Below are 10461 nucleotides of genomic sequence, written 5' to 3'. Positions count from 1 at the left end.
AATGATTCATCCAAGCCCAGAATCATACACCATAAGCGCATGCCCTTTTGCAGCAAATTCTTGTTTTCTTAAAATCTCGGTTGCCAAATCGAAATCATTCAGTTTATCGACAATCTCATTGAGATCAGGTTTGTTCCATTTAGGTGCCCAACTAATTATTTCTCCATCCATGGTACCACAGTAATAAGTCGCACTAAAAGGTCCTGCATTTACCATTGAACAAGTTCTTCCTATATTTTTGCTTCCTTTTCTTGATAATCTTGTTTCCATTTTCCCATCTATTGTACGAAATACAAAGACTTCACTACTTTCAGAAGGGAAAAGTAAATATTGTAGCTCACTTTCTCCCTTGGGATTTAATAAAATAGGAATGGTCTGAGGGTACTTGTTTCTCGTTAAAGGTCCAAAGTTGATTAATTTATTAATTGGAGGGGCAAGTGAAGATATCATATCCCATACCCGAACTTTATCATCATTACCTGCAGTATATAGTATGGTCCCTGATTCATCCCATACTAATCCATTAACTGGCCCCAGATGAGCTTTAACAGAAGACTTTGTTAGATTGTCACTTGATGTATTTTGAATATTAGTTCGAAGCATATCTAATCGTGCTAAACAACTATTACTTCGTCGTATATCCCAGATCTTCACTTCTCCATCATACCCACCCGATGCTAACATATTGGAATTTATAGGATGCCATTTCACTACTAAAGTTTTGCCTTTGTGTCCCTGTAAAGTATGCAGACTAGAGGTGGATCTCAAATCCAATAAGCGAATAAAAGGTTGGTCACTACCAGTTGCAACTAAACCACTATCATCTTTTCCGGAAATATCAATTGAATAAACACGACTGTCTAAGTTAAAAGAATGTACTGGTGATAACTCATTGGTATCCCATATTTTCACCGTATGATCAAACGACAGACTAACAAACATCCCAGTATCATGTGGCCACCATTGAATTGTAGAAATCCCGAAACTGTGATGTGATTTACGAGGAATTGTGGCAATATTGGCAAATGTGCTAATTGGATTATCATAATCGAATGAATCATATAATGATGGATGATCAAACTTTTGGGCATCAATTTCATTTTCTTCTCTTTGAGTCTCTTCTTGCCTCAAGTCCCATAGCTTTATCGAGGAATCGGCACACCCACTTAATAAGAATCTATAATCCGAGGATTCTAGAGATAAAGAATTGACCAGGGCATTTTGATGGCAATTGCTGGGGAAGACTGAATGCTTCGCAGATTGATATAATTGTAAATAATAACTTTCTGTTATAGTTGCGGCGAATTGTAAAGGTGTTATATTTCCCAAAGTGCGATCTAGTAGAAGGGATTGCATATCATTGTCCAGTAGCAAAAAGTTGAATGATTCATGGGGAGAGATCCAGCAAGTTTAAGTTGAAGATACTCGAGATGAATTTTCCTGCATGTTATCTCCAACCTGAAAAATTTCTGGCACCTCCAACACACCCGCGGCACACCTCATTGAAAAAAATTTGCTGGCTATTAGATAAACTCTTTCCACTTCATAAGACTTATACTTTAATAGAAACCGTATATACAATGCTTGACATTAACGCATTCCTCGTTGAAAAGGGAGGTGAACCAGACAAGATCAAAGAATCTCAAAGAAAGAGAGGTGACTCAGTTGAGTTAGTTGATGAAATCATCGCTGAATATAAAGAATGGACAAAGATCAGATTCGAATTAGATGAACACAACAAACAACTTAATGCCATCCAAAAGGAAATCGGTAAAAAGTTTAAAGCTAAAGAAGATGCCAGTGAATTATTAGCCCAAAAGGAAAAATTAACTGTTGAAAAGAAGGAATTAATGGAAAAGGAAATTGCTGCCGATAAACAAGTTAAATTTAAAGTTAATCAAATTGGTAATATCGTTCATGAATCCGTTGTCGACTCTCAAGATGAAGAAAACAATGAACTTGTCAGAACTTGGGCCCCAGAAAACTATGAAGTTAAACAAGTTGCTGCTGCCACCGGTGCCCCAGCTAACTTATCCCACCACGAAATTTTATTAAGATTAGATGGTTATGATCCAGAAAGAGGTGTCAGAATAGTCGGACATCGTGGTTATTTCTTAAGGAACTATGGTGTCTTCTTAAATCAAGCTTTGATCAACTATGGTTTACATTTCTTATGCAAGAATGATTATACTCCATTACAAGCCCCAGTCATGATGAACAAAGAAGTTATGGCCAAGACTGCTCAATTATCCCAATTCGACGAAGAATTATATAAAGTTATGGACGGAGAAGACGAAAAGTATTTGATTGCCACTTCTGAACAACCAATCAGTGCTTACCATGCAGGTGAATGGTTTGAATCTCCTCAAGAACAATTACCAGTCAGATATGCCGGTTACTCCTCTTGTTTCCGTAGAGAAGCTGGTTCTCATGGTAAGGATGCTTGGGGTATTTTTAGAGTCCATGCTTTTGAAAAAGTTGAACAATTTGTTTTAACTGAACCCGAAAAATCATGGGAAGAATTTGACAGAATGATTGGTTTATCTGAACAATTCTACAAGTCTTTAGGTTTACCATACAGAGTTGTTGGTATTGTTTCTGGTGAATTGAATAATGCCGCTGCTAAGAAGTATGATTTAGAAGCTTGGTTCCCATACCAACAAGAATATAAGGAATTAGTCTCTTGTTCTAACTGTACTGATTACCAATCAAGAAACTTAGAAATCAGATGTGGTATTAAACAACAAAACCAAACTGAAAAGAAATACGTTCACTGTTTGAATTCTACCTTAAGTGCTACTCAAAGAGCTTTATGTTGTATTTTAGAAAACTACCAAACCGAAGATGGTTTAGTTATTCCAGAAGTCTTGAGAAAGTACATTCCTGGTGAACCAGAGTTCATTCCTTTCGTGAAGGAATTACCAAAGAACTCCACTTCTAACAAGAAGAAGGGTAAGAACTAATGACGTTTGTAGTATTTCAAAAGTAGATTCCGTAGAGTCATAATAAACGACAAATAAAATGTTTTCACAGTGTAGAAATGATGTCATCGATGGACAGGAAAAAAAAAATCTAGATTTGTTTGTACAATCTGATTTACTCGGAAACACGAGATTAACATCTCTCCTTCCTCTTTATCATTTATTTTCCATTTACCAAGTTAGTTATTCCGTTCAAACATGGTGCATACAGATAAGACAGCATACCCTCCTTCGAATCAACCAGAATTGAGGCAATCTTCAGACTCGGAACAGGAATGGGAGATACCGCGTGAAGAAAAGCAAAATAGTGACGAGGGTCAGTGTGGCCAATGCTGGAATGATTGTTGTGGAAACTGCTTTGGATGTTGCCTGAGTCAGACTATGTGTGTGAGGTCAGATAGAGAAATGATGGGTAATTTGCTAACAGTCCTTTGCTGTGGTGCCGCTGTTGGATATGGCGTTTCATCATAGAGGGGGCTGAGTCTACCGTTTTCCAATTTTGTGACACGGTACAAATTCAACAGTTACGGTTTGATTTGTATTATTATTTACATAGATAAAAACTGTCACTTAGGATGACGTGGCGTAACAGGCTTAGAGATCTCATCTTCGTAATCATTTCCAGAAAGAATTCAGAAAGAGACTTCAGCATTTGCTAAGGTACCGATTGGTTTTGTCTAGGTTATATAGAACGGTCTAAGAGACCTTTAATTTGATTGAAGCACCACGCGTGCATTTGATTCCATTTAGGATATAGAATACTGTATATAAATAAGCCATCTATTCTTTTATGGAACAGTCTACTTCAATGAAGTTTATAACCTATATAATGTAACAATTCACCACTTCTTAGTAGCAAAACTAACACAAAGCATCTAAACAACCTTCAGCACAACAACAACAGAGGATAGCTGCACAGGTACCACAGAATGCACTACAACAACCGCCTCCTTTTTCTTCTTCTTTAATGTAAACAGGTTGTGGTTGTTGTTGATAATAAACTGGCTGTTGTGGAGGGGGGTAGCCTTGTTGTGGATAACCTTGAGGTGGAGGAGGTCCTTGTTGATAATAAGACTATTAATATTTGTTAGTAAAAATTTCGACAAGTACTATAAGGGCTATCAATTAGGGGCTATCAATCCCACACGAGATTTCATCGAAATGACTTGCTCAGGTTAATCTTACATCTGTAATTCATTTTGCTGATGGCACAGTGAATGTAAAATATCATCAACAGAGATGAAAGCGTCAATCTCTATAGCCCATGCTTTTGTTTTGTTCTTATCATTGCCAATTAACACACGACCAATTTGCAACTTAGATACGAGGAAAGGGCACTAGACCAACGAACACGTGTAACCAGCCTTTCGAAACTATTCCGCAGGCAATAATTCAGCAATCTGTTCTTAATGACAACATACCATTTTCTGTTGAGTTATAACAATTGAAAGTACTTAAAGTAAAATTGGAAAACGATCAATTACAGGAAGAAGAAGAGAAGAGAAGAAGAAGAAAAACTTACAATCATAACAAAAAAAGATGAATACTTCGTGACTATTTAATAAACAAGAACTGAAACAAGATTTTTTTTTTCAGCCTCTTTGTGAAGTGAATTTTCTAATAATAGACAACTCTGCACTAACTTCATTTCTTTACGTGATTGGCTTAAGTTTGATTCGTGTCGGAATCACAAATCACACATTCTGCCAAGTAGATCTTGTAGTAAAGGGATTGGAGTCAACGAAACGTAAATGGTGCAGTAACCTCTGGTTTTATTGATGTAAATTATGAAGAATAAAACTTCAGTTAAAAATAACAGAAGAACAAACTTGCTCCCCCCTTTTTTTCCGAATTACACTTTTAATTGTTCATCTTTAATCGATCGTTAATTATAGGGAAGATCTTGAAACAGTTACTACCAAGAATTCTAAACTACAAATGGTCAATAATTACTAATGATGCATAAGTATGCCGTTTGTTGTGAATTGCCGCGTTTTTCCCGAGGCTGAGTACTTTTTGTATAGACTACAATGTAGAGAAGACACTCACGATTGTATCCAAGTCGAACTACCCGGCAATTATTTCTATATCTAGTAAATCACCTAATTAAGTTATTATCGAAATAACAATGGTACATATATATTTATTAACACATGAAAAACTAAACAGACCTTAAGAAGACATTATACAAAATTTATTGAATTATACAAAACACTTTATCTATGTTGTTGTCCTTCGACAAATGACATAGCCTCATCCTTATTAATCTCTGAAACTGTACTCACCTTATTACTAAACATAACTCCATAGAACTTATCAGCAACCTGCAACATTTCTGGTCTGAACGTGGTACAGATAAATTGCGCATTCAGAGCAAGTGATTTAATCAACGATGCAACGGCAGTACGATATTGAGTATCTAAATTAGCATCAATTTCATCAAATAAATAAAATGGTGCAGGGTCACAATTTTGAATAGCAAAAATTAAAGCAATTGCACAAAGCGACTTTTGACCTCCCGATAATTGTTCAATACGTTGTTGCTCATCATGTCTTGAATTGAATGACACCGAAATAGAAACCCCAGTGTAATTCTCTATAGACTCTTGAATTTCTGATTCAGAAGCAGATTCATCCCTATCACCAGCTTGAGATTGGTCTTCATCTTTTCTTTGCATAATTAAATTACCAACACCTTGAGGAACCAACTTCTCAAAGATCTCATGGAAAGCTTTGGATACTTGTTTGAAACTTTTCTTAATAGCATCATCTTTTTGTTGTTGCAAATTCCTGATCAAGCTCTCAATTGCTTCTCTTGAAGTTTCCAATTCCGTTCTTCTGGAAACCAATTCATCTCGCTGTTTAGTGAAAGTATTATACTGTTCCATAGCTTTCTTATTAATATGAGAATACTTAGACAATTCCTCATTAGCTTCATTCAATTGTTGAATTAACTCAGACGTCTTGAAACGATCATACTTTTCAGCTCGGAATGCTTCTTCAGGCAAAGCACCCAATTCGGCCATCTTCTTCCCAACCGCTTCTCTTTGATTGACCTTCAATGCTTTGGCACTAAGAACTTTATTTGTATCCTTTGAGGATTTCTCCAATTTTTTCATAAGTAAGATTTGTTGCTCATTTGACTTTTGCAATTCTGCTTCACTTCTTTGTATTTCATCATTTAATTGATTGAACTTATCTGTGGCGTCTTGGTTACGTGATTGTGCAGTATCTAGTTGGATTTGTAAGTGTTCAACTTCTTGCTCCAATTCATTGGTTTCTAAATCATGCATTGACCTCGAACCTAGTTGCAATTGATCTTGCTGGAGTTTAGCTAATTTAGGTTGATAACTATTGGTCAATTCAGATTCGATTTCAGCAATCGTGGATTCCAATTCAGCAGCCTCAGTGACGACTTTGTCCAATTTACCTTCAATTTCACTTATTTCAGAAGTTAAGTTCTCCAAAGATTGCAATTCTTCTTGAGATAAGACTTGAGTGAACCCGGAGTCTAGCTCCTGTTCATGTTGCTTCAAATTAATTGACAATGAATTCTTACTAGTATTAAGAGTTTCCAAATTGTACTTCAATGAACTTAATTCTTGTTCCAAATGGAACTTTTTATTTGTTATTTGAGATAATTGGATCTTAATTGGTTCTCTTTCACTATTCTTTTTATCCAAATCTCTAACATTTAATTGTAATTCATTATTCAAACTAGTTAATTTTTGATTTATGCCTTCAATTTCATTTCTTGTTTTAATCAAATCTTCTTCTGTCTTTTTCAATTCCTTTCTCTTTTTAGTTTGAATCTTCAAAGCATCAATTCTCGAATTCTTATAGTCACGATAACCACCAGATAAGACCCCTTTGGTATCAACTCTATCACCATCTAAAGTAATTGCATTCAAATTAAACCTCCTGGCTAACTCACTTCCCCTTGATAATTCACTTACTACAATAGCTTTTCCAAATACTTGTTTAATAGCTTTGCTCACATTTTCATCATGACGTAATCTTGAAATTAACGGGATACATTGAAATTCATTTGCATCAGGATATTCAATATCATTGACCAGGATTCTATTCAAGGGCATAAATGTGACTCGTCCACCTTTTGTTCTATGTAATTCTTCCATAATTAGCGCCGCAGTGGCATCTGTATCTACCACAATATGAAACAAAGAATTACCGGCGATTACTTCAGCAGCAGTTTTATATTTATCATTAACATTGAACAATTCCGCAACTGTTCCAAAGACTTTGTTTCCAAGATTGAGCTTTTCAACAATAGTTTTAACGGCGGCGATACCTTGAGCTTGTGCACGATCCATAGTTTGATTAACAAGATCAGTAGCATTGTTTAAATCATTAGTGATGGAATCGAAGACACTCTTTAATCTAATTTCATCCCTCCAAAGGATTTTTCTTTCATCTGTCAAATTAGTAATTTGTGATTTATGCTCAGCAATCTTTGTTTTTAATTCAGCAACGGATTGAATATAAGTCTCATCATTTAATTTTTGATTGAGGGTTTCGATTTGATCAGAAAGGTCTTCAAGAGTATGTTGACGAGCTTTGAGGTCATTGGTGATTTGATGAATATCTTGATCCTTTTCTTGAATTGCTTTCTTCAAATTGGAAATTTCTTTAGAAAGCCATGAATCTCTATTTTTCTTAGTTTTGAATTGCAGGAATCTAGTTTGTTTGGCATAAATTGCTCTTTGTTTAGAAGTTGCCTCGAGAAGCTTTTGTTTCAATTGTGATTCTTGTTCTTGTAATTTGAGTAATCGAGGTCTTGATTTTGAGATTTTAGATTCATGTTGCCTAATTAGGGATTCAAAACGTTCAATTTGACCTTTGATAACATCTTGCTTTTCCAGGGAGACTTCTCCGCTGTTACGTAGTTCATTCAATTTGATTTGCTTATCTGCAATAGCTTGCAACAATTGGTTAAGATCCAAATCAGTTTGTTCTTTCTCCATGGCAGTAACTTTCAAAGAGGTCTTCAAGTCTTTTATATTATCTTCTAATTGAACACATAATTTTTCTCTTGTTTGCAAACGATTGATATCATTCTGGGAATTTTCAACCAAATGTGCATATTGAAATTCAAGATCTTCGATAGCTGCAACTAATTCATCATCTTCTCTTCTAAAAATATTATATTCCAATATTTTCTTTTGTTTTTCAAAAGTTTGAAAATCTTTTAAATCATCACTTTCAATTTGTAAATCAGATAATCTACTAGCAATACTTTCCAAAGTTTCATCAATTCTCAGCTTTTTCAAATCAGATTGATTCATTTCTTTCATTGATTCCTTTAATTTATTTTCAAAAACTGTGGCACCACTGACTTCTTTTAACAAAGCTAATCTTTCATGATCTTTAGAATTAGTTAAACTAGTAATTCTACCCTGGGGTACAATATAATAAGGATTGGATCTCAGGAAACCTGCACTTTCTAACAAATTCATTATATCAGAACGAGTAGCTGATTTTCCGTCAAGTGAATAATCATCTTTCTTTAACCCAATTGTTCTTCTAATTGAAATCTCTGGTTTATTAATTGGGAATCTTCCATCAATATTATCAAAAATAATTTCAACATATGCAGACATAACAGTTCCCGAGCCTTCATGAATTAGCCCTTGACGCTCTTCTCTATTCATATGGGTATAAGCGTCACTTAATACAAATCTAATTGCAGCAAAGAAATTTGATTTCCCAGACCCATTACGACCAACAACAACATTATGATGAGGAGAAAGTAAATCGATAACTGTCCGGTTCTTATAAGTTTTGAAACCTTGGATAATGATTCGTTTGATGTACATGGTTGTAATTGTGCTCTTTCTAGATACACGGATAGGGTTCACTTCTTTTGGATGTTATGAAAGGAATCAAAAACAAATGTTGGTGGAGATTTGTTTACGCGTACGGTTTTTATTTCAATTGAAAATTTGTTTGGAGAGACGCGTTTTTTGTTCCAGAAAAATACAACAGCTGGTAGCGACTGTTGTTTATTGAATTTTCAGAGTTTAAGATCACGTGAAAGCATTTTATTGAATTCTATTTTAGAATGATATTTAAAGGAAGAATATCCCATATTCAATTTATATTATTTATATAAAAAATATTCTTATTGAAATATTCTTGTTGCTCTTGTTGGTAAATTGACATTAGGGTGTTCCGTCGCAATGTCCTTCATTGCGTATATATTTCATACCGATGTTTTGTATACTGGGGATGAAAATATATTTGCAGCGTAATTCAATGTGCAGGACACTGAAAGACTTTTCCATTCTGTCAGATCGGGGATTACCTTTTACATAACTTTTCTTCTAGGAATGTAAGGGAGGAGGGCAAGGAATAACTTCTATAGTTGAGTATTATATTCTTTATATTTAATTACTATATCATTATTAATAGATTAGAAAAGTCAAATGTTGAGTGATAAACAATTTAAACTTCCTATTCCGCCAGGAAGTCCAGGTAAAATAGAATCTCACCTCTTAACTGACGAAGAAGAGGATGACAAACTTCAAAATCCTCCATAAGACTAATATGAAGATGAAGACGAAACCCATGAAATGGACGACGTTGAAGTTCCTCCAAGCAATTCAATCGCTAGAAGTGCTGCTGGTATGAAAATGAAACCAACCAATCTTTTGTAGAAGTAACTCTTTACTAATTTAGATGTAGTTGCAGACGTATGCGAACGACCGTATACATATAATTAGAAGCAGAATATGTTTTTCAACTGTCGATTGCGGTATGTCACCCTTCAACCGACCCAATCTTTTTTATTATTTAATCATGAATGCTTAAACAATTCTAATAAAGATATAATTAATTACTACCGTTCGAAAAATAAAAAATTCAAGGGAATTTAAATAATTGTGGGCAGATCATCTCACCAAAGAAGTTTTTCCATGAAGATCTATCCAAGGCATCAAATTTCTCGAAGCGCCGACAGACGAATGCCAATTGAAAAATTTGCCACAATGCAACCTTATCAGTTAATTCTCCTCAACCTACTACATCACCACATCAATCTTTAGAAACTCATACATTACCGGATTTATTATCTGAATCATCTGATTCTTCCATTGATTCTATTCCAATTGATCAAACTGATTTTACCTCTCCTGATGGTGTTCTGTCCACTGAACCTGTATCGAATCCTATTATAGTTCAATCATCATCTGAATATTTTCCTTCCTTCAATGAGTCTGATACCACTGACGACACTTTTACTTCTGTATATGATCCACTTGATTTAGCTACTGATGCTCATGGATTGGCTGATTGAAAAATTAACTTGTGAGGGGAGAATAAACTATGTTGTTAACCAAGTTCTGGTGTATGAATAAAACCGCAAAAATAATGGAAATGCTTAGGTAATGAGACAGAATCATAAACGATTTCAAGTTCAGAATACACAAGTGAATTTTTCAAATACTGAAGGTGAATTGAT

At 34.9% G+C, this 10461-nt stretch overlaps 5 protein-coding genes across 5 annotated transcripts; 2 read left to right on the top strand and 3 right to left on the bottom strand. All coding sequences in view use genetic code 12, as the record gives it.

Annotated features, from left to right (window-relative positions):
* Positions 1-6: 6 nt before the first annotated feature.
* J8A68_003237 (uncharacterized protein) lies at positions 7-1356 on the bottom strand (the record flags this gene model as incomplete). The annotated part of the gene is made up of 1 exon (XM_049407072.1): positions 7-1356. The coding sequence occupies one exon, from the start codon at positions 1354-1356 to the stop codon at positions 7-9; it is 1350 nt and encodes a 449-aa protein (XP_049263469.1).
* Positions 1357-1580: 224 nt separating this feature from the next.
* On the top strand, positions 1581-2963 carry SES1 (serine--tRNA ligase; the record flags this gene model as incomplete). Its single annotated transcript, XM_049407071.1, has 1 exon — positions 1581-2963. One exon carries the CDS (start codon positions 1581-1583, stop codon positions 2961-2963), a length of 1383 nt encoding a protein of 460 aa, XP_049263468.1.
* An 879-nt stretch (positions 2964-3842) lies between these two features.
* On the bottom strand, positions 3843-4405 carry J8A68_003235 (uncharacterized protein; the record flags this gene model as incomplete). The annotated part of the gene is made up of 2 exons (XM_049407070.1): positions 3843-4055; positions 4403-4405. 2 exons carry the CDS (start codon positions 4403-4405, stop codon positions 3843-3845), a joined length of 216 nt encoding a protein of 71 aa, XP_049263467.1.
* Positions 4406-5197: 792 nt separating this feature from the next.
* Positions 5198-8818, bottom strand: SMC3 (cohesin subunit; the record flags this gene model as incomplete). The annotated part of the gene is made up of 1 exon (XM_049407068.1): positions 5198-8818. One exon carries the CDS (start codon positions 8816-8818, stop codon positions 5198-5200), a length of 3621 nt encoding a protein of 1206 aa, XP_049263466.1.
* A 756-nt stretch (positions 8819-9574) lies between these two features.
* Positions 9575-10296, top strand: J8A68_003233 (uncharacterized protein; the record flags this gene model as incomplete). Its single annotated transcript, XM_049407067.1, has 2 exons — positions 9575-9626; positions 10046-10296. The coding sequence occupies 2 exons, from the start codon at positions 9575-9577 to the stop codon at positions 10294-10296; spliced, it is 303 nt and encodes a 100-aa protein (XP_049263465.1).
* Between the last annotated feature and the right edge of the window lie 165 nt (positions 10297-10461).

This window comes from Hemisphaericaspora subhashii, assembly GCF_019202705.1.
Source record: "Hemisphaericaspora subhashii strain CBS 10753 chromosome Unknown scaffold41, whole genome shotgun sequence".
In the NCBI taxonomy this organism is placed as follows: Eukaryota; Fungi; Ascomycota; class Pichiomycetes; order Serinales; family Debaryomycetaceae; genus Hemisphaericaspora; species Hemisphaericaspora subhashii.
The sequence above is the reverse complement of the archived record's forward strand: the minus strand, read 5'-3'. Positions and strand labels throughout refer to the sequence as shown.